The 24482-nt window shown below is 39.2% G+C and overlaps 1 protein-coding gene across 4 annotated transcripts in view; it reads left to right on the forward strand.

Moving 5' to 3' along the window:
- The window catches only part of CNOT9 (CCR4-NOT transcription complex subunit 9), a 35946-nt gene that overhangs the window by 11226 nt on the left and 238 nt on the right, over positions 1 to 24482 (forward strand). For 3 of the 4 annotated variants that reach the window (XM_004376318.2, XM_023731305.1, XM_023731304.1), the window contains 6 exons: positions 1264 to 1379; positions 2802 to 2911; positions 8935 to 9044; positions 15354 to 15452; positions 15669 to 15760; positions 17174 to 24400. In XM_004376318.2, the coding sequence (XP_004376375.1) occupies positions 1264 to 1379; positions 2802 to 2911; positions 8935 to 9044; positions 15354 to 15452; positions 15669 to 15760; positions 17174 to 17342 (696 nt within the window). In that variant the 3' untranslated portion in view covers positions 17343 to 24400. Of the gene's footprint in view, positions 1 to 1263; positions 1380 to 2801; positions 2912 to 8934; positions 9045 to 15353; positions 15453 to 15668; positions 15761 to 17173; positions 24401 to 24482 lie in introns of those variants that run through there. The other variant, XM_023731306.1, reaches the window with a different exon arrangement.

Raw genomic sequence — 24482 nt, forward strand, 5'->3', positions numbered from 1 at the left:
TTACTCTTTTGGTGAAGTCTTTTGAAGAGCATAGGTGTTTGATTTTTAGAAGATCCCAGTTATCTAGCTTATCTATTGGGTTTTGTGCATTGATGGTTATGGTTTGTATCCTGTTAATGCCATGTACTAAGGTCTGAAGTGTTGGTCCTATTTTTTCTTCTATGAACTTTATAGTTTTAGGCTTTATATTCAGGTCTTTGATCCTGTTATGGGAACTTTTTTATGTAAAAGTTTTATAATTAAAATAATGGAATTTTATTCAACAGATTATCACCTTTGGACAGAGAGCACGTACATTCACTGCTGTGTATCCATATCCCCACTCATATACCCATGCTCTTATCTCCTCCTTTTTATAGTTGCTACCTAACCAAACTCGGACTTTTTTGTGAGTCACTGTGGTTGACCTACTAACACTTTCTGGCCACCTATCTCATTGCTGTAACTTAAAGGGGAATGCTGACAAAAGGAAGGATTATAAAAATATTAGGATCTCTCAAGCAGAAGCCTCTACAGATGCAGGATATAGAGTACAGGTGCAGTAGAATGATGGGATGCAGAACTCAAATACTAGTAAAAAGACCAGACTTAATGGTCTGACTAAGACTGGAGGTGCCCCGGAAAGCACGGCCCCTGGTCTCTCCATCACCCCAGAACTAAAACAGTTTCCGAGGCCAACTCTTCAGGCAGGGATTGGACTGGACTGTGGGACATAAAGTGATACTCGTGAAGAATGTGCCTCTTAGACAAGTAGATATAAGAGACCAAAGGGGCAGCTTCTGTCCAGAGGTGAGAGGGGAAGGCAGAGAGAGTTAGGAGCTGGTTGAATGTTCATGGGGAATTGGGCGGAGGGGAGGAGTGTGCTGTCGCAGAATGAGGTGAGCGGTTGGGCTCTCATAACAGTGTATGTTTAAAAAAAAAAAAACAATTCTGTATGGAAGACTAACTTGAAATGTAAACTTCATTTAATTACATCAATAAATGTAAACATAAAATCCAAAAAAAAAGAAGAAGTACAGGTGAACACAGTTGCCTCTATAGATCTTCCTAGAGACATATGTAGAAATGTCTTGTCTAGTAAATTTCAGTCAAGTATGTTTGGGATAAAAGGGTAGGAGCATTATTTGTTTATTTTTGTTCTGTCTTTGATGGTTCAGTTCTTGCAGGACTGAACCATTTTTTTAAATTTTTGCATTAAGTTTTGGGGATCAGTTTACTAATAAGTTATTTCTTGTTCATCTGATGCTGATTTCTATTTTTAAGGAAATTGTAAATATTTATCCATCTATCAATCCACCCACCTTGACAGCACACCAGTCAAACAGAGTTTGCAATGCTCTTGCATTACTGCAATGTGTGGCATCACACCCAGAAACCAGGTAAATGCTTTGTGTGGGATTTATATTGAATTTGGTCCTAAATTTCCTCTGAGTGATGAGGGGAGGGGTATGCAGTGGGATATACGAATGTGTGTATGTGCGTGTGTGTCTCGTCAGGACTCCTGTTTACTTTTTACCCATTCATAGCAGTGAAGTTTAAAGGATCTGTGTTCACATCTCAGGAAAGGTAATTATGTGCCAGGCATACAACTAATTCTCCCTCTTAAACTCATGGTAGGCATCACTGTGCCATGTGGGAAGCCATGGTAGGAGTTCAATAAATATTTTAATCCAGCCCTTTTTCCCACTAAGCCCAGATTTGGCCTCAGAATCCTTAACACAGTGTTCTAGGTAGCCTCTATAATGGATGGGAATTGGCATGTGAGTTGAAACTTTTCTCCCATCCTGCCATAGCTGAAAAATTAAGAAAAGGGAAATTCTGTTCTGGAATCTGCTATGTGGCCTTTTATGGCTTTAAGGCACTTAATAGTCATTTCATTAAAGGTTTTCCTCTCTCTGTAAAGTTTCTTTATGAAATCTGAGTGCTAGGCTGGCACTAACCCTTTTGGGCTTTAGAGAAGTTACCAATAAAATTACTTTTAAGTACTAAAGAAAAACACAAGAGTACTTTGTGTGTTAAAAATCTTGGGTGTTGTGCAACTATAAATAATAGTATAAAGTAACAGATCAGTTTCCATATTTATTACCTGACATACAGCTGCAGATTGAAGTGAGTTTAGAATACTTTGTGTATCAGAAAGGACTAAAAACAAGAGTGTGCATTTAAGCATAGCAGATAAACCTGATAATGGCTGCTTTGTTTTGTTTTCTTGGCTTATAAGGTTTTGTTTGACTGCACCTGTGAATATTATTCAGTCATAGATTAGATGAGGGAGGGAATCTAGGCAAATCTCTTGAGCAGTTAATAGCATTTTATGACCTGTTTTTAAAATCTGCAGTTGACTATTTTAAATTAATCCATTTTGAAGGTACTTGGTACTGATTACAGGGAAAATGACATATTCTCTTAACCATTAGCCTAAACTAGGGTTTGTCAACCTCAGCACTATTGATATTTTTGACTGAATAAGTCTTTGTTGTGGGCAAGCAGGAGGGGGCTGACCTGTGCATGGCAGGATGTTTAACAACATGCTTGACTTCTGCCTGCTAGATGCCAATAGCACCTCCTCAGTTGTGACAACCAAAAATGTCTTCAGATACTGCCACATGTCCCCTGGGAAGCAAAATTGCCCCTAATCGAGAACCACTGGTCTGGACTAATGACCAGTAACATTTTTTCCTGAGGATTCTTTGCTCTGGCAATGTTATAGGCCTTACAGAATTAACCACCCAGGAATTTGAATGTTCAAGATCAGTAGAAATCAACTCTGGGCAGTGAACATGATTATTTTTTTCTTCCAGGTCAGCATTTCTTGCAGCACACATCCCCCTTTTTTTGTACCCCTTTTTGCACACTGTCAGCAAGACACGTCCCTTTGAGTATCTTCGGCTCACCAGCCTTGGAGTTATTGGTAAGTTGTTAGGGTTGTTTTTGTAAGCCTGAAATCGTCGTTCATAATAGTAGTCTAGATTGGGCGTTTCACCTTGCCTCTTCTAGCTTTTGTTCACCAATTGTTTAGTTTTGTCTTTGAGGTTGAGCTTATTTTCATTAATAAGTGAGAATCAGGAACATGATGGTTCTTATCAAGCACCGTAGTGAGTGTTGTTAATAAGGCTGTGGAGATTAAATAAGCCTATTTGTGATTACATGCAGCATATATGTAGAACCATTTACTAGAATTGTAGGGAGAGTAAAGATTGAATAGAGAATATTATTTCAGGAATAAGATTTTGAGTTTGGAATTTTTTGTCTGTCTTTCTCACTTCTAACTGTTCTCCCATAACGAAAGCAGTTAAATCTTCTTAATGCTTTATATACGTTCACTATGGGGGACGTGTCTAAAATAATTTTTACTCAAGAAAGTGATAAATAAGCCATTTCAGATCTCAGGCTCCTGGGTGGTAAAGAATTATCTTTGGATTTGTGGAAGGTAACACATATAAGAAAGTTTCTTTTTCAGATCACCTTTTTTCAATGTCTCTTTCTCATAAATTTTTTTAGGTACTGAACAAACAATAAGAACATTGATTATACAAACTTTATTTTATTGGATTATTGTTTTTATGCTCAATTGGTATTTACATCTCTATGATTATTAACCATAAATCAGAAAGTAAAATTTTAAAGTTTGGCATTTTCAAGACATATTTCCAGATACATTTTATTCCACTTTTAAGGATCAATCATTGTCTCATATACTCCAAGTGAATGTTATTGTTTTTTGCGTCTCCCTGCAAGTGGTATTCTAATTAGAAATTTTTCCAACATAAACTTTTCTGCTTTTAAGCTATAAAAATTTCTCATGCAGGGTTTAAAACATCAACATGATTCCAGCCAAAAGAAAACATTTATATCCTTAACTCTGACTCAGTCGTTCTACTTCTGATTTTTTTGACCACTGCAGTAGGATGGTGCATTTATAGGGTGTTAGGATAAAGGTTAAGAATAGGGGAATGAAAAAAAAAGACTTGGACAGTACTAAGCCAGTTGTCTGCCCTTGCATATATTTTCTGGAACTCAATTTATCCAAGTCAGTTGAGAGAGAAACAGAAGGTGAATATTTGGGCCAAGAACATTTTGCTTACAGCTCAAGGGTTATCATACAAGTTTGAATATAAATGAAGTAATACACAAGGGAAATTAAAAATATTTGTAATAGAGTAAAAGTGAAAACAACATATCAAAATTTATGGGATGCAGCTAAAGCTGAACTTAGACAAATTTATAGCATTAAATACTTAGAAAGGTCTCTAATCAGTGGTCTAAGCTTCCACCTTAAACTAGAAAAAGAGCAAATTAAACCAAGGCAGACAGAAGGAGGGAAAAAAAGAAAGAGGGCACATTATTATAGACTTTACGTACATTAAAACAATAATAAGGAATACTACTAACAACTCTACTCCTATAAGTTTGACAACTTCAAATGGACGAATTCTTCCAATTAAAAAATGGGCAAAGGAAATGAACAGACACTTGACCGAAGAAGACATTCAAGCGGCCAACAAATACCTAAGGAAATGCTCGCGATCACTAGCCATTAGAGAAATGCAAATTAAAACCACAGTGAGATACTATCTCACCCCAGCATTACTGGCACGAATCAAAAACACTGGAAATAACAAATGTTGGAGAGGCTGTGGGGAGATTGGGACTCCTGTGCACTGCTGGTAGGAATGCATAATGATACAACCATTTTGGAAAATGATATGGCGCTTCCTCAGAAAGCTAGAAATAGAAATACTGTACGATCTAGGAATCTCACTCCTAGGAATATATCCTAGAGAAATAAGAGCCATCACACAAATAGACATGTGCACACCCGTGTTCATTGCAGCATTGTTCACAATAGCAAAAAGATGGAAACAACCTAGATGCCATCAACAGATGAATGGATAAACAAACTATGGTACATACACACAATGACGTATTATGCAACAATAAAGAACAATGATCAATCTGTGAAGCATCTCATAACATGGATGAAACTGGAAGACATTATGCTGAGTGAAATAAGTCAATCACAAAAGGACAAATATTGTATGAGACCGCTATTGTAGAAACTCATGAAAAAGTTTACACACAAATAGTAACAATCTTTGTTGGTTACGAAGGATGGGAGGGGTGGGAGGGAAATACTAAATAGACAGTAGATAAGTGGTAGCTTTGGTGAAGGGTAAAACAGTACACAATACTGGGGAAGCCCCCATAACTTGTACAAGGAAAGGTCATGGAAACTCCATAGACACATCCAAACTCCCTGAGGGACCGAACTGCTGGGCGGAGGGCTGTGGGGACCATGGTCTCAGGGAACATCTAGCTCAATTGGCATAACACAGTTTATAAAGACAATGTTCTACATTCTACCTTGGTGAGTAGCATCTGGGATCTTAAAACCATGTGAGCAGCCATCTAAGATACTCCACTGGTCTCACCCTTTCGGGAGCATGGGAGACTGAAGAGAACAGGATACAAGGAAAAGATCAGTCCAAAGGACTAATGGACCACAGCTACCAAGGCCTCTACCAGACTGAGTCCAGTACAGCTAGATGGTTCCCAGCTACCACCACTGACTGCTCTGACTGGGATCACAACAGAGGGTTCTGGACAGAGCCAGAGAAGGATGTAGAACAAAATTCTGAGACACAAAAAAAGACTAGATTTACTGGCCTGACAGACTGGAGAAACCCCGAGAGTATGGCCCTCAGACACCCTTTTAGCTCAGTAGTTAAGTCACTCCCAAGGTTCACCGTTCAGCCAGGGATTGGACAGCCCCATAAAACAAAACAGGACTAATGAGGCACAGCAGTCCAGGGACAAGGACTAGAAGGCAGGAGGGGACAGGAAAGCTGGTGATAGAGAACCCAAGGTTGAGAAGGGACAGTGTTGACATGTCATGGGGTTACTAACCATTGTCATAGGGCAATATGTGTACTAACTGTTTAATGAGAAACTATTTTGTTCTGTAAACCTTCATCTAAAGTACAAAAAGAAAGAATTATCTCTGAGATCAAATTGACAACAGCAACTCAAAAGGTTTGATGGGAAGCCTAGGGGACAGTGAGTTGAAGACAATGGTGATGGAGTAATTTGGAAAAGGATAGTGAGAATAGCAGCACAACTGGAAGAATGTAATCGATGTCACTGAATGGTACGTGTAGAAACTTTTGAAATGATGTAATTTTGGCTATTATATTTTCAGTAAAAAAAAGGTCCTCCGAGGTTGAGAAGGGAGAGTGTTGACATGTTGTGGGGTTGTTAACCAATGTCATAAAACAATATGTGTACTGACTGTTTAATGAGCAACTATTTGTTCTGTAAACCTTCACCTAAAGTACAATTTAAAAAAAAAAAAAAAAAGGACAAATTCTTTAAAAGACACAATCTGCCAAGACTCACTCAAGATAAAAATAGATAATCGGAATAGTCTTATATCTATTAAATAAATTGCTTTTGTAGGTAAAAACTTTCTAACATAGAAAACTCTAGGCCCAGATGGCTGCACTGGTGAATTCTACCAAATTTTTTAAAAAGAGATAATACCAATTCTATAAAATGTTTCCAGAACATAAAAGAGGAACACTTCTTAGTGCTTTTTATGAGGCCAGCATCACTCTGACAATAAAGCCAGACAAAAATATTATTAGAAAAGGACACTAAAGACCAGTACCCTCATGAACATAGATGCAGAAATCTTTAACAAAATACTAACAAATCAAATCCAGCAATATCTAAAATGGATCATTGCAATCAAATAAGGTTTATTCCAGGAATGCAAGGCTGGTTCAACTTTCAAATATCAGTTAATGTGACCATATCAAGCGATTAAAGAAGAAAAATCACATGATCATCTCTGTAGATGTAAAAAAAAAAAAAAAAAAAGCCATTGACAATTCAGCATCATTCATGATAAAAACTTCCAACAAGCTAGGAATGGGGGAGGGGGAGACCTTTCTCAACCTGATAAAATGCATGTATTTAAAAGACTCCTACAGCTAACATAGTTAATGTTGAAAGACTAAATGCTTTCCTCCTAAGGCTGAGAACAAGGCAAGGCTGTCCACTCTCACCACTCCTATTCAGTATCATTTTGTATGGCCTAGCCAGTGCAATAAGACAAGAGAAAGAAATAAACGACATACAAATTGGAAAGGAAGAAATAAGACTTATTCACAGACAACTTGACTGACACACAAAATCCCAAAGAATCTACAAGGAAGCTGCTAGAACGAATTAGTTTAGCAGGGTTGCAGAATACAAAGTCAGTATTCAAAAAATCAATCTTATTTCTGTATACTAGCAATAAACAATTAGGAATGGAAAATTTTTTAAATTACCATTCATAACAGCACCAAAATAACATGAAAAACTTGGGTAGAAATCTTACAAAATTTGGGCAAGATCTGTAGCTGAAAAAAACACTGATGAAAGAAATCAGAGGAGACCTAAATAAATAGATACACCATGTTCACTGATTGAAAGACTCAATATGGATGGCAGTACTCCCCAAAGTAATCTATAGATTCAAAGCAATTCTGACAAAATCCTAGCACAATTTTTTGTTGAAATTGACAATTTATATGAAAAGGCAAAGGAACTAGAATATACAAACATTTTTTTAAAAGAACAAAGATAGAAGATACACACTACCTAATTTCCAGACCTACTGGAAAACTATAGTAGTAAAGATAGTGTGATATTAGAGAAAGGACAACCATGTAGATCTATGGACCACAATGGGGACTCCAGAAATAGACCCATATATATGGTCAGTTGTTTTCTGACAGGTGCAAAGGTAATTTAGCAGAGAAAGGATTATCTTTCCAATAAATGGTGCTAGAACAATTGGATATCTGTATGAGAAAAAAAAAAATGAGCCATAATCCATACCTTGTACCCTATACAAAAATTAATTCAAAATGGATTATAGACCTACATGTAAAATCTAAATTCAATAGTAATAGACATATGCTTTAGGCTGTATTAGTAAATTATGTTACGTGTTGGTTGCTGTGGGGTTTAGATATATATAACATTTATAGATTGCCAGTTCTGATTAAAGCAAATGATATTCCTTAATTGAATTTAGTTATTATAGGTCCAAGTAACCAAGGCCTTTCATATAAAAGCTAGTAATGCATTAGATGGCTTAAGGAGCAGTCATTTGCTCAATGGTGCAGTGCTTCCCTGTATACAGAATGAAGAAAATATCATTAAACTGTGTCTGAAACCTGATTAGTGGTATTAATAGTCTAAAAATCCATAGAATAATAGGTTTGGAATGAATTTTAGAAATCATCTGTTCCAACTGATTTTATAAAGAAACAGGCATACAAAGGGAAAGTAACTTTATCTATCAAACTTAAGTAAATTAGTTGCAGAACCAGGAATCAAATCCAGGTATGTGTTTGTTTCTTGTTTGTAGCTATGTTTTTCTCTTGGGTATACCATACAATCTTTGTGCTCTTTGGGAAAAGGGGCCATTGAATAATCAGGAAGTAATGTTTGTTTATGCCCATTGAGAAGCAGTATTCAGACTGGTACCATTTCTTTGCTACCTGGAAATATACTTTAATAGTGATGCAGAATTCTTCCCCCTCACTGGGAATTGGAAAGAAACATAGTTGGAGAATAGATTGGTGATACTATTTTAACATTGTCTACCAAGAGTAATAGAAAAATTATTTCGATGGCTAAACTGCTAACTACGTGATGAACCAAACTTGATACCTGATCTTTCAGTGCTGACTGATGTCAGTCAGCCTATGCTTTTCTTCTTTTTTTTTTTTTTTTAACATGGGTATGAATCTGATTCCCTGACACACAGCCACAGTTTGTGTTCTGTGTTATTTAAATTTCCCAGCTAGTTGGGTAAACAAAATGAATTTTAAATGAGATCCTGACTCTAAAAATAATTTTTGTCCATATTTTCTTTAGGGGCCTTGGTGAAAACAGATGAGCAAGAAGTAATCAACTTTTTATTGACTACAGAAATTATCCCTTTGTGTTTGCGCATTATGGAATCTGGAAGTGAACTTTCTAAAACAGTATGTATTTTTAGCTTAATTAGATTCTACATCATAGTGGCTCTTTAGCTGCTTCTCATTATGGTTCTGGGATTGTTTTCTTCCTCTCTTCAGGCTTTTTTGAACCTTTTATGAATTTTTTTTCTTTTAATAAAAATTGTTATAGAATTATCATTAAAAAACTCAGACCATTCAGAAGGATATCAAATTAAACATGAATTTCTCTCTTGTCTCTGAACCCACATCCCATACCACAAATCTATTATTTCATTATGCTGATCTATGAGGAGAAAATTATTTTAAATCTCACATCTGGAAAAGGTAGAGAAATTCAGAGAGAATAGTTGGGATAAATAGACCTTAATATAGGCCATGGATAAGTATTGGAGTATTTAAATAGAAGAAGAAAATGTTAGAATTATTACATGGTAACTAGCTGTTTTCTGTCACCTCTAATGTCCTAACAATGTTTTTCAAGCTCTGAACAGTCATGACCTATCTCTATTCAGAATCCTCTAAGGGTTGTTCTCTACTATCTACAGAACCAAGAGTTCTTTACCTGGGTTCCTTGGATGAGCTTCTGGATGATTTGCATGCAAAATTTTATGCATATACAATAATTCTGAGCTTTGTTATAGCTCTCTTCAGATTCTCAGTGGAGTGTATGAACCCCCTCCCCCAAATACAGAGTTTAACACCCTAGCCTTCCCTTGAATTAACAGGCAAACAGGCATATGGCATTAATGCTGATCCTCTAACCACATGCTTAGAAGTTTTTCCATTTTTGGCAATCACTTCTCTTGGTCTATGGTTGATTATTATTGAGAGCACAGACACAAATAACACTTTTCCCATATTGCATGATTTGTTGTCTTTCAGAATTGTTCCAGCTGTCAAACTATATATCTCATGTACACCCTTGTAACGTTCATTGTTTTCTCATCACTTTCAAGTTTCAATCTTTTTAATTCTCTTTGTTTCCATTGTGTATCTCTTCTTAGTAGCACTTTCCACTCTCTCACTGCTTATGCCTTATCAGACATGGTGGGACTAATTACATTTTCTTTTTTTTTTTTTAAACCTCAAAAGGAAGCTCAATTTGATAAAAGTACATTGCCATTGAAAATTGATAGCATTGATGTATTTTTTGCTCTGGAATGTACCTTTGTTCATATGTATGACGTGCTTATAAATTCTAAGTTCATAAGTAGATGACCTATGCGCAATTTTTGTGACCCTTTGAGAACCTGGTGCTCTTATACACTGTTTTTGAGAATCAGAAGTCTTAAAATTTTGTTTGTGCTTAGTGCTTCTGCTTCTAGAAATACTAAGGACGTAATTGTGAATGCATAAGTGTTTAGCTACAATGTTTATTGCTATACTCTACATAGTATTGAGGTATAGGAAATAATATAAATAAGTAACAATACCTAGGGATATTGGAAATAATATAAATAAGTAGCAATACCTACGTATCCCATTGCCACTGAATCAATTCCAACTCATAGTGACCCTACAGGACAGAAGTGCCCCGTAGGGTTTCCAAGGAGCGACTTGGTGGATTTGAACTGCTGACCTTTTGGGTAGCAGTCATAGCTCTTAACCACTACTCCACCAGGGCTCCAAATAGCAATAAGTGATTAAATAGTTCATGATATGTTCATATAATGGAATACTGTACAGCCATGACAAATACATTGTGGAATAGATTCCATATATTGACATGGAAAGATAGTCAAGACAAATTAAGTGACTATGTAACAATACAAAGACTATGATTAGATTTTTGTGTTGAGGAAAAAAAAACTGAGTTTATAGTGGTTATCTTGGGATAGTAGGATTATAGGATTTAAATATCTCTATTTCCTGATTTTCTGTAATAACTACCTCAGTTATTACCTCTCCCATCATAATAATCCCTCCCCTGTTTCCATTCCTTATCCAGAACTAGATCCGTCCCGTCTCTAGGTTCCCATTGACCTTTATGCATTAACTGGAATACTTCCCATATCTTGCCTTTTATAGTCAGTCCCTGGCTTGTCTTTCTCCCTTTGCTCCATGCAAGCTGGGACCTTGTGTTCACTTTTTATGTGCAACACTTAGTGTAACACTTTGTCCATAATAGGTACCCAGTTAAGCAGAGGTTCTAGATCAGGGCTGTGTTACAGGCTGTGAAGTGTTTTAAAAATACAGATGTCCAGATTCCATTCTTGACCTACTGAGTCATTCTCCAGGGTGGTCAAATCTGAGCATTTGTGTTTTTTAAAAAATCCCTCCAGGTGAGTGTTCAGTGTAACCAATTTGGAAAGCTGTTGGGCAGTATCCACTAAAGCTAAACATAAGCCTACTCTATGGCCCAGAAATCCCACTCCTAGGTATATACCCAAGAGAAGTGAGAAGCCAGACACCTATGAGTTCATATGTGTTCAAGAACAGAAAAACCAATCAGTGGGGATAAGTCAGAATAGTGGTTACCTCTAAGGGAAGGGTATTGACTAGGAAAGGGCACACAGGGATCTTCAAGGGTATGAGAAATGTTCTGTATTTTAATCTGATTGTGATTCAGAAATGTGTACATGGATAAAAATTCGTCAAGCTACACTTGAGATTAGTATACTTTATACATTTTACTGTGTATATGTTTGTATTAGTTTCTTATCACGGCTAAAAAAAAATTAGCACACACTTAGTGGCGTAAAACAACATAAATTTATTCTCTTTCAGTTTTGGAGGGCACAAGTCCAAAACTTGTTTCACTGAGCTAAAGTAAAGATGTGAGCAGGGCCACATTCTCTCTGGAGGCTTTAGGGGAGAATCCATTTCCTTGCCTTTTCCAGCTTCTAGAGCTGAATTCTTTGGCTCATAGCCCCCGGGAGTTTAGCATCTTCCAGTTTCTCTCTGCTTCTGTCACATCGTCTTCTCCTCTGTTAAATCTCCGTCTCACAAACACTTGTGATTACATATAGGGGCCACCTGAATATTCCAGGATAATCTCCCCATCTCAAGATCCTTAATTTAATCACATCTGTGAAGTCGTTTTTGCCATGTATGGTGACATTAACAGGTTTTGGTGATTAGGATGTGGCTATCTTTGGAGGTCATTGTTCAGCCTACGACAATGTTATGATCGTCCCTCAGTATTCGAGGAGGATTGGTTCCAGGACCCCCCGTTAATACCAAAATTCGAGGATGCTCAAGTATCTTATATAAAATGGCGTAGTATTTGCATATAACCTGCCTACATCCTCCCATATACTTTAAATCATCTCTAGATTACTTATAATGTCTAATACAATGTAAACGCTGTGTAAATAGTTGTTATGCTGTATTGTTTAGGGAATAATGACAAGAAAAAGTCTGTATATGTTCAATACAGATGCAGCCATGGTAGGCCTAACTACATTGTACATGTCAGCAACAGCGTAACATTTTTTTTTTAATATTTTCAGTCTATGGTTGGTTGAATCCATGGAAACAGAAGGCCAACTATACCTCAGTAAAATAAATAATTCCCGCAAATGGTTCTGATGAGCATCCAAGGAAGAGGCTCATTTTAAGAAATATTTGATTTTAATTAAACTAGCATTTTTTTAATCCCTTCTTTGTAAAGGGTAATGAGTTTAGGTTGAGGGAAGAAGAATTGAGACTGGATAAAAGCTTCATAGCCATAAAATTCTTTATTGCTATTAGAACAATTTTTGAAGAGCGATTTAAAAATCTTAGTTTTTCAAGATCTTTTAAGAATAGAAAAGGCCTTACCTCATTTGGAAGAGATGAGGTATAAGTGGCTGTCATGGATTCAGTTGTGTCCCCCAAAAATATCTGTCAGCTTGGCTGGGTCATGATTCCCAGTATAGCACGATGATGAGATCACATGTGATCTCCTTATGTGTTGTAAATTCTATAACTGTGATGAGGTTATACTGATGAGGTTGACAAGATCAATGTCTTAATGCAATCTCTTTTGAGATATAAAAGAGAGAAGCAAGCAGAGACACATGGGAACCTCATACCACCAGGAAAGCAGTGCTGGGAGCAGAGCGCATCCTTTGGACCTGTGGTTCCTGCACAGAGAAGCTCCCAGAGGCCAAAGGAAGACTGATGACATGGACTTTCCTCCAGAGCTGATGGAGAAAGTGTTCCCCTGGAGCTGACACCCTGAATTTCGACTTGTAGCCTACTGGACTGTGAGAGAATAAATTTCTCTTTGTAAAGCCATCCACTTGTGGTATTTCTGTTGGAGCAGCACTAGATGACTGAGAGAATTTGGTACCGAGAGTGGGGTGCTGCTCTAACAGATACCTAAAATGTGGTTTTGAGACTGTGAATGAATAGAGGTGAGGCAGCAGCAGAGGACCAGCAGTGGCAGAGAACCTGCAGCAGCATAGAAGGGGCAGCAACAGAGAACCAGCAGCAGCAGAACGAGGAGACCAGTGTGAGACAGCGCTGGAGCCAACCCACGGAGCGAGAGAGCTGAGTGCCTGTGCGCTGGAGGCTTCCTGGCGGACTGGGGTGCCTTTGGGCACTTATCGGTAGAGTTAGGCTTGCTGATCCACAGAGCGAGGGAGCTGAGTGCCTGTATGCAGGAGGCTTCCTGGCGGAGTGGGGTGCCTCCAGGCACTTAATTGGTGGAGCTACTGAGCTTTGGAACATTTGCCCCAGCAGGGCAGATGCAAGCGCGAGGCCCGAGGGCCAAGAGGCCACAGAAAGCAGAAGCTGAAGAGGCAAGGAACACAAGAAGCCAAGCTGCCTCAGCCTCAAAAGGTATGGTCATGACCTCAAGGGTTTCAAAGGGTGGAGCCATGGCCCCTGGTGTTTCTAAGGGTGGAGTTGTCACTCCGATGGACTAGGAGAATGGTGCGCCTAAAGCTGAGGGAGCAGAGTTGGCTGTCCCAGTGGGCCTGGAAGGCGGAGCTGAAGCCCAGGGCCGAGGGGCCTCCACTCAGAATCTGGAGACTGTTGCCAATACCTAGAGTCTGGAGGGCAGGGCTATTGTGTAAATTGTCTCAGAGAACAGAGGATTCTTTTCAAGCCTTGAGTGCTAATGTAATGTGTTCTGCTAACTTGCTTGATGCCTGTTATTCCTTCTTTCCCTGCAATTTCTCCGATTTGTAATGTAAATGTCTAGCTTGTGCCTGTTCTGCCATTGTACCTTTGGAAGCAGGTAACTTGTATTCTAGATTTCACAGATGAAGAGGAATTTTTGGAATTTGGACTTGGAGTTAAGGCTTTTGCTGTGATATGATGACATGAGTATATTTTGTGTGTTGAAAGGACGTGAATTTTTGGGGGCCAAAGGGTGGAGTGTCATGGATTCAGTTGTGTCCCCCAAAAATATCTGTCAGCTTGGCTGGGTCATGATTCCCAGTATTGTATGATTGTGTTATCTGATGTGATTTCCTTATGTGTTGTAAATTCTATCACTGTGATGAGGTTATACTGATGAGGTTGACAAGATCAGTGTCCTTAATCCAATCTCTTTTGAGATATGAAAGAGAGAAGTGAGCAGAGACACATGGGAACCTCATACCACCAAGAAAGCAGTGCTGGGAGCAGAGCGCGTCCTTTGGACCTGAGGTTCCTGCGCAGAGAAGCTCCCAGAGGCCAAAGGAAGACAGATGACATGGACTTTCCTCCAGAGCTGATGGAGAAAGTGTTCCCCTGGAGCTGATGCCCTGAATTTGGACTTGTAGCCTACTGGACTGTGAGAGAATAAATTTCTCTTTGTAAAGCCATCCACTTGTGGTATTTCTGTTGGAGCAGCACTAGATGACTGAGACAGTGGCCCATGGAAAAGAGAATGGCTCTGGCATTCAAACTAGGTTTGAGTCCCAGCCCTGTGACTTAGTAACTTTGTCCCTTGGGACCTTAACCTGACAAGATTATTTTATTGGCTAGCAGTTACACCTGGTACATAGTAGGTGTTCAGTAATTGAGAAAGTCTCTGGGTTTTTAAGAATCTGATAATTACCCTGAACTTACCCTTTAATGTAAAACAGGAATAATAATGGTACCTACCTCATAGGCGTATTGTGAAAATAATATAAGACATGTAAAGCCTTTAGAAAAATTTCCAGTACAAAGTATTCAATTTGATAATATTATTTTTTGTACTATGCATATGTGGTAGAGTAAGTTGTCACTAGAAGAACATATCTTCAGTAGTTTCCTAATTTGTCCAGTACTTGCTTTTCTGTCCACTACCATGTATAACGCAAGGGTCTCTGTGTACTCAGCTTTCTGATTGATGGTCACCCCTAGGAGAATGGAGGACAGTTAGAAGACAAGTGTGAGCAATCTTTTGAACACCTTAATTTTGTTTTACTACAGGTTGCCACATTCATCCTCCAGAAGATCCTCTTAGATGACACTGGTTTGGCTTATATATGTCAGACGTATGAGCGTTTCTCCCATGTTGCCATGATCTTGGTGAGTTTGTTCATCTGCCCCTTTTGCAACTACTTCTGATCACACATCTTAGTCCCTTTTCCATGGGCACTGAGCAGCTTCAGGCTTACAACTAGAAATAGCAGCCCTGGAACCTTGTATGGTGATTCCTGGAATATCTGATCACAACTTCAATTGGGATTATTTTGTGTATTGTGTGTTTTTTCCCTACTCCACCCCCTATTCTGGGGGAAACAGGGTAAGATGGTCCTGCAGCTATCCAAAGAGCCTTCCGCCCGTCTGCTGAAGCATGTAGTGAGATGTTACCTTCGACTCTCAGATAATCCCAGGTAAACATTTACAGGGTTTATAGGACTTCGGGGAAATGCTCTGCTGAATGGTTTCCCCGTCTCCTGGTATAGCTAAGATATCTTCAGGACAGGAAAGGGATATAACTATATTTATTTTGTCTGGGATAAAACTAAATTCATTTTAAAATCTGAGTGTTGAATTTAAAAATCCATCAGAATTTTATCTCCCCACTGTAATTCTCTACAATACTCTTGAAATTCCATAGAGTCAAGGCAATTCCCAGGGAAGCCTTATGATGCATTACACCTGTGGTTTGAGTGGTCTGTTGCTACTGCAGGTGGTCAAAAAGAGAAGACTATTTTCAAAGACCTCTTAGAAAGAGCAGAGGGTTCTTGAATTGTATCTCCAGTTCACACCTTGATTCCTGTAAGGTCCTTGAGCCAGTCATTTTATCTCCTTATGTTCATAGTCTTTCTGCTGAAAATCATACATCATAGATATAATGCATTTTGGAAATATTTGACCTTTTTGTTTTGTAAGTCTGTAATTCATGCTGAAGGCCACTGGCTCAGATTAGGCAAAACCACATAATGGGATGATTTCTGTGCTTCTAGGACTGGGGGGATAACTAGATTTAATGTGAACTCAGCCTCCTGCCACTGAAGTTATTCAAGCCCTAGCTATTTCTTCAATCAGTTTTGTCCTATTCTTCACTGGTTCCTGTTTTCACCAAAGTTTGAAAATGTGCTTATTTAAAATTCTTTATGTACAAAGAAAAGTAGACAGAATACAAAAGCCATAACTTTGTTTAAAACAACCCTATAAATAGTTAACATTTACCTTTTTTGAAGTTTTTGGATTTAATTTTCTGCTGGTCTTTTTAAAGAAAATAAAATATTTAAAAGGTTACCTGATAATACTGCTATCATAACTTTGTTCTATTGCTCATCTCTTATTATGGATTTTTAACTAAAAAACTGAAGCAGTTTCTACAAAGACACAAATTTATAAGTTAGTATAGAATTTAAATTCATTAATTTATCATACTGTAAATCAGGTCATATCCCCTATTAATGTACTGATTTTTGAAATGTTTCATTACTGTAACCTAGAGCATATTCATATATTTCTAGCTAGTATTTATTGTAACAAATCAGAAAGCAGTTTCAGTTGAAGTAAATCTGCACCTTTTAATTCCATTTTGTTTTGTCATGAAATTGTACTTTGGGGCATCATTTTGAAAATTTTTGCAGACTACAGATCCTGGAGATTTCTGAACTTAAGACTAACAGAAGCTTTAAAGTGTTTTAATGGCTTTGTAAAGTAACTTGACGGAGTCATAGACTTCTAGAATTCTGTATATTTATGTCTAAGAAAGGGGCTCTTCCCTGTCCCCAAAATGTGGGTTTATTTGTTGGTCTCCCTGGTTGGTTTGTTTGTTTCTGATGTAGGGCACGTGAAGCGCTCAGGCAGTGCCTCCCTGACCAGCTGAAGGACACGACCTTTGCCCAGGTGCTAAAAGATGACACCACCACAAAACGCTGGCTTGCACAACTGGTGAAGAACCTGCAAGAGGGCCAGGTCACCGACCCCCGGGGTATCCCCCTGCCCCCTCAGTGATCCTCCCCTGTCCTCTCCCACTGCTCCCCTACATTGGGGAAGGGAGGGGGAACCTGCGAGGAAAACAGCTCAGGTTTTATTGTCGACTGGGAATAGACAACCTCAATGCTGAACTGCATGGGAGAAAAGGGGCAAGGGACCCCTGCTGAGGTATGTGGGCTGCCATCTTGGGCTGCCTTAAGGACCTGGGATCCTTCTGCTACTCCCAGGAAATGGGCTCCTGACAGAGCAGTCAGCCACCATAGCCCCAGGAGGGTGTCAACACCAGCAAATGCTGTATTTTCAGCATGCCCAAGATGACCCTCTCCCCCACCTCTACTTAGCCACTGGGAGGGAGGGGAGACCATGGTGAGAGCAGTAGCACTCTAGGCATGGTGAACTCCTGGGACCAAGCCATGTGGCGTTTTCTATTTTGCCTTCTGGAAGACTCAAGATGTGTCTCTTCATTCTCTCTCTCAGTGTTTGTTTACTTGTTTTTTTTGTTTTTAATCTCAGAGAGAGGTGTGTTTAGTGGACACAAGCTGTAATATTCAGCAAAACTTTGTCAATTGGCACTGTTTACAAGTTTGTTAGCTGCATAAGCTCAATAAAAAGTTGGTCTGGGCATTACATCCCCTCTGGCAGGCCAATAGCTGCACTGAGCTGTTGGGAGTAGTGGGAAGCAAGGGAAAGGTATAAAGCCAAAGGACAGCAGAAACCCACCATGTATTTCACTTCCCTTTCCCATTCTCCTACCCCTTGGATGTCACAAGGACCTTAACCTTGTTTCTGGCTTTAGCCACTCACTTTCCCCAAATCTCAGCGCTTTCCCTTTTTCACTCTCCTAATAAACTTTAAAATAGACATCTTAATTCATCAGGCTGTCCTGGAAGGGTATTCTGTTGGGTCGGGGAGACCCCATCTTCAATCCAAGTCCTCAAGAATTTTCTGGATGACTTTTAAAAAGGGGATGTTGGGAATTAAGGTGACTGGCTACTTGATCCTATTCTTTGCTTTAGTGTGAATTTCAGCAGATCCAGCTGCCTTCTTGATTGTATTTGAAGCAGTATTGGCTGAATGAGTCCATTTTATGCAGATTTAAGATGGAGGGTTGAGCTCTGCTTGCTCACTCAGTCTTTTCTTTTGATACATTCTCTTTTGGTCTATGGGAATTACAGGGTTACTACTAAAATGTTTTCTATTTGTTCATACTGTATCAGAGAATTCAGTTCCCTTCCGCCCTCTGGAGCTTTAGATGACTCTGCTTCCAATTCACAGGCTTGAATCTGTAACCTGGTGTAAACTGCCTTGCTTTCCCCCAATCTTTCCCCTTGCCAGCACCTGCTTTCTCTAGTCCCCATCTCCAATCAAAGATGGGATTGCTAATCCAACTCTAGAGAGGGACCAAGTCTTTTCTGTTCATATCTCACACAATTGAAGGTGTCTCTAAAGTTTGGGAAGGGTCTCTAAGGGGCAGACTCAGAGAAACTTGTGCAGAGGCAGTTTTACCAACACAAGGGCTCTTTCAAGCCAACTTTCACAAAGGGAGCCGGCCTTGTTTGTTAGATTCTGTGTTGTTAGAGCCAAGAAAGTAGTCATTAAGTAGCCTAGATGTAGGAAGGGTAGTATAAGCACTTATTCCCCTGCCTTCTAAACCGAAGAGAAGAATCAGGCCAGCTCTCACTAATCTCATGCCTGAAGAGGAGAGGTTTTGGAGAAAGCAGAGAACAGCATGGACTAGATAGATGTTTTGACTCCCATCAGCCCATAGTCTGTGATCTGGAGAGTCCACTAGGGTAACCCTGATTTTTGCCAACCGCCTTCCTGTTGAACCAAAGTTTTCTCATTTTCCCTCCACTGGGGAAGCAGCTGAGGCCCAGAGCCTCGCTCCCTGGAAAATTGTCTTCATCTTTTGGTGCATTGGCCATGTTATTTTGCCAATAGTGTCTTAATTCTTGTCCCATCTTTTCTCCCTCAGCTGGCCTTGACCCCACATATGAGTTTGGGGTGGGGAGGACAATGGAAATGGGTATTATTTCTTGTAGTTGATCTTGATGTTGTGTGTGTATGTGTATGTATAAAGAGACCCCTCCCCTCATTTTGTGTTTTCCACCCCTCTCACTCCCTCAACAGGATTGAAATAAAACTTGCTTCTGTTTTTGTAAAAATAAGTGTTTTTCTTTAAACTGGAGATTTTATTCTATCAATATAAAGCTGTCTAGGCACTTTAGTCAGGTAATCCTTGCCCACCCCTGCCTCTGTCCTCTGTACACAAACACACACACACAAACACACTGCCCCTGCCAAGAGGGCATTGATGGTTCCTCTGTGGACAGGTCCCTTGGGAGGAGTCCAACTGATGTGTGAAGTCTGTTTGGGAGACTGGGATAGTGCCCCTTACCTGATAAAGTATCTCTCACTGGACAAAACCTCACTCCTGCCTATAGTAGCCAGAACTTGGTACCAGTGTGGGAGAGACTTCTATAAGTAGAAAGATAATGCTTGAGACATTTTATCATAGACTTTAATTTTCACCTCTTTCTAGGGCGTAGCACTCAGAGCACATCTCCAGAGCTGTTTCCATTCTTGCTCCTGGGAAGGCTGCCTGGCTTTTAGTGAGATGCAGCTAACCCCTGCTTCTAGCTTATATTTTTCAGGGCTCTAGAGGGCCTATGATTGTTTCAGTGGTGGAAGACGACAAGGGGAGGCATCAGCCTTCAGCGCATACCTGCCTTATCTATACATATGTCTCTCCTGCTCACTATCCTGCTGGGAAAGGGGGATATACAAAGTTGTTGCTACCAAAAACCCAAGGAAAACATTTGGAATAGGAAACCAAAAATAAAACGAGACTTTACTTTCCTGATACATTGTCAAATTTAATTTAAAAATATATATTTTTTAACACATTTATTTCAATAGCAGATATAACAAGCTGACAATTTGAATAACAAACAGCCTAATTGAATACATAGAACACTGCACTCTTAAATCAACAGTATGCATACTTTTTTTTAATTGTACATGAAGCATTTACGAGAATTGATCATAGCTGGCCATCAAGCAAGCCTTGAGAAATTTCAAGAACATTACAATAATAGAATGTCTGCCCATAGTGGAATTAAGCCAGGAAAAAGAAAATCGTAAAGTTCCTAATTGTTTGAAACTTAAGCTATACAGTCTAAATAACCCATGAGGCAAAGAGGGAATCACAAAGGAAATTAGAAAATATTTTGAATTGGATGATAATGAAGATATGCCATATCAAAACCTGGGGTATACATCTAAAGCAATGCTTAAAAAGGTCTATAACCTTAAATTTACGCATTACAAAAGAAGAAGGGCTGTTAGTGCTCTTAAGTTTTCATGTCAAGAAACTGGAAAAGAATAGCAAATTTAAAAAGTGGAAGAATACCAAAAGAAAAAAATCTAAAAATGGAAAACAAATTACAATAAAGACAAAAGGCATCTCCTTGAAAACATAAAATTGATAAACCCTAGTAAGACCGATAAATCAACAACCTTATGAACAGAAAAAGGGACATCATTCATATCTTACAATTAACAATCTCACAAACTTCCAGAGGATAGAAAAAAGAAAACTCTCAACTCACTTTTGGAGCAGCATAACCCTGCCACCGAAACCTGTCAGGGGTATCACAAGAAAGAAAAACCAGGGCCGTCTTCTCCCGTGAATATAGACATAAAATCCCCAAACAAAACAAGCAAATCAAATCTAGCAATATATAAAAATGATACTGCATCAGATGTAACCTGGGTTTTTTGCAAAAATACAAGTTTGATACTTGACAACCAGTCAATCCAATTAACATAAAAGGAGAAAAATCACAATCACTAGATAGATGTAAAACACTACAAAATTCAACACCTGTTCATTTAAAACAAAAAACTCTTATTAGAGAACCAAGAATAGAAGGACATGTCTCTAATAAAAAGAATCAGCAAGAAACCTACTGTAAGCTTTTCAATGATGAAATATTGAAATCTCCATGAGATAAGGATGTCCACTATCACTTCCATTTACCATCATACTGGTCCCAGCCAGTGTGATAAACCAAGAAAATAAAAGGCAAAGGATTATAAAGGGATAAATAAAATTCTTTGCTTACAACATGATTGTGCACATCATAGATAATCCAAAAGAGTCTACAACCCTTAGAATTACTAAGTGAATTTAGAGAGATCACAGAATACAGTCAATATACAAAAAATCAATTGTGTTTCTTGTATATACCTACGATAAAACAAAATGAAATTTTAAAAATAGATTGTTTATAATATCATGAGAAATCAAGTGCCTAGAAACGGGTACTCATACATCAAAAGATGTACAGAACCTTTTCACTGAAAACTATGAAACATTCTTGAGAGGAATTAACTATATAAATGGAAGGATATATCATCTCCGTGGATTGGAAAACAATATTGTAAGGATGCCAATTCTCTCAAATTAATCTGCAAATTAGACCCAATTCTAAGTGAAATCCCAGCAGATTTATTTTTGTGAAAATTGACAACCTGATTCTAAAAATTGTATGGAAATGTAAAGTGCCAAAACAGCCAAGGCAATCTTGAATAAGAGCAAAAACGCAGTTCTTCCTTTCCCAGATATCTTCCTTTAACTCTCAATCTTTTAGTAACATCTTTTTGTAGACACGACTCTTCTAAATATCATATAGTTATGTTTTGTTTTATGACTCTTTCTGCAAGTTTTGTGTCAATATGAAATATTAACATAATTTGTATTTTTTATTCTAACATCATTTTGTTCTCTGGGTTTATTTTATACTTCTTGGTTGCCCCTCCTTGGTTTTTTGTTTTGTTTTTATTTTCTGGGATGGGGACTGTATATTGTCTGGTGTTTTGAAGTTATGTATCCTGGCTTTTATAGGTGGTTAGATTGATGATTTTTAAATGGAATTTAATATTTTGAGTTGCTTTTTTGACTATCAAGACAATGGGCTTTATTTCAGAAATTGAGCCATTTGGCTGCATAGGCTGGGGGAGCTGGCCTCTGACTTCCCAGCCTGACTGTCCTGAGAAGCAGAAATGTTGAGGTGCAGTGACATCTACCTTGGGTGTCAGGACAAGTCTGCGCTTGCTTGAGTGGCAGGATGAGAGTACAGTGTTCAGGGCTCCCTCTTTGCCAGCTACCCCTTCATTTCAATTTAGGGCTTCTAGGCCTTTCCTGGGCATGGTTCCCAGAAAGTCCCTTTGCTACTGCTGCTCTGATCAGGTTTCTGGATCTGTTAATAATAGAAAACAGTGGGGGAAGGGCCGGAATTGTGGAAATAGGAACAACCAAAGCAGATGGACAGTTCCTGTGCCTGGGACCCCATCTGTCTGCTCCCTCCCTGGATCTAATGAGTGCCCTACGGCAGCGTGCTGCTAAGCCACCCTTTGGAGTCATACTAATCTTGTGAAGACCTCCAAGTGCCCATCCAAACATCAAAACACACGGCCTGGGGGTCCTGGTGTATTTATGGGAACACTGAAACAGTATTTGAAACCTGGGCTCTCCCAGAAAATCCAGGATGTGTGATAATACCACTCACAGGATACCCAGAAGAGAAGGAGTTTGGGAAACATAGAGCTGAAGCAAACGACTCAGAAAGAGGCAACCTCAGAAAGAGGCAACCGTATATAGCCCTGGATATGGAAGAGCAGTAGGGAATGTGAAGGTGAAGCATGGAAAAATAAGGAGGTGGTGATGTTGGAGGAGTAGAAATGGGAGGACAATTAGGGCCTCCATCTTCTGCCTCCACTCTTCCTCTGTCAAAACTTGGTCTCAGTAAAGAGTATGGTATACTCAACCTGGGTATAAATTGTGAGAGATCAATAAGGCTTCAGAAATTACCAGTTGCAAAAAGTTTAAACCCTTTTGTAAAATGTAACACAGATCTAGAAAACTACATAAAGAAAATGTATAGCTTAATAAATTATTATAAAGCAAAGATCCTTGTTAGCGTCTAGGATTAGAAATAGAGCTTGGCCAGCTACGTGCCTCATCCCATTACAACCCCTCCCTTCTCCCAAAAGTAACCACTATTCTGACTTTTATGATATTCACTCAGGAGGATTGTATTTTAATGGGACTAAAGGTTTAGCTATAAATAATCACTAATGGTAGAATATTAGGCAGTTGAAGGGTATTTGGAGCCATGAGAGGCAGCTAGATCTCAGGACACTTAAAATTATAGCATTTCGTACAGTTAGTTCCCTCTGTGCCTATGATTAAGATACATACACTTCACTGGAAAAGGATCCCACAGAAGTCGAAGTAGAGACAGGACTGTGCCCTACGCCCTCAGCTGCCTTATTGTCATCCACTGGTCCAGAAAGAACCATGCCCCACAATCTTCCCAAGGCAGAGCAAAAGTAGGTCCCAGCTCACAGTGCTTGGGAGTATGAAAGGGGGTAGTTGTCTCTGCTGCTGACAGCTGACACATATGAGTCCAGGACAGCACCTCAATTTCCTTGGGCCTCAGTTTCTCACTGAGTTATGGGGTCATAATAAAGCCCTTTAAAATTCCCTTTCCTCAATTTTGCTTCCTGTTTCAGCTGCCTGTTCATTCACCCTTGTAAGGAGCTCATTACTTTCCTTTGCAGATTGGACATTTTTCTAGCTCCTCTCTTTGCTCTCAATTCTTCCACTCCACGAGTTTGCTTCATCTCTCTGCACATTTATAAACATGCATGTAGGTCCTGGCACACTGGAGGTGCTAACAAATGTATACATAGATAACTAACCAGCCCTCTATACTCTAATAAATCATTCCTCTTCTCCCGTTCTCCTAATCTTCCTCCTTTTCCATCCTATTCCTTGCTTCCTTTCCTGGTGCCACAGAGCTAGATTGAGTGCCCTGCAAAGCAGGAGGCAGAGACACAGGAGCACAGGCCCGTGGAAACAGATGCCATGGAAGGAAGGCAGATGAAATAAGGACAAAGACAGTCATATCACATGCAGAGAGAGACCGACCAGAATGAGAAGTGGTGATTCACGGAGCACAGCAACTCAGATATTCCTTGGGTTTCACTTTGAGAGCTACTGCGAGATTGGGGTCAGTGAGGGCTGGCAGCAAGATGAAGGGCAGCCGGCTCCTCCTCCCTGAGACGTGGTAGTCACCAATCGCTCGCCTT

This window comes from Trichechus manatus, unplaced genomic scaffold (assembly GCF_000243295.1).
Source record: "Trichechus manatus latirostris isolate Lorelei unplaced genomic scaffold, TriManLat1.0 scaffold00041, whole genome shotgun sequence".
NCBI lineage: Eukaryota > Metazoa > Chordata > Mammalia > Sirenia > Trichechidae > Trichechus > Trichechus manatus.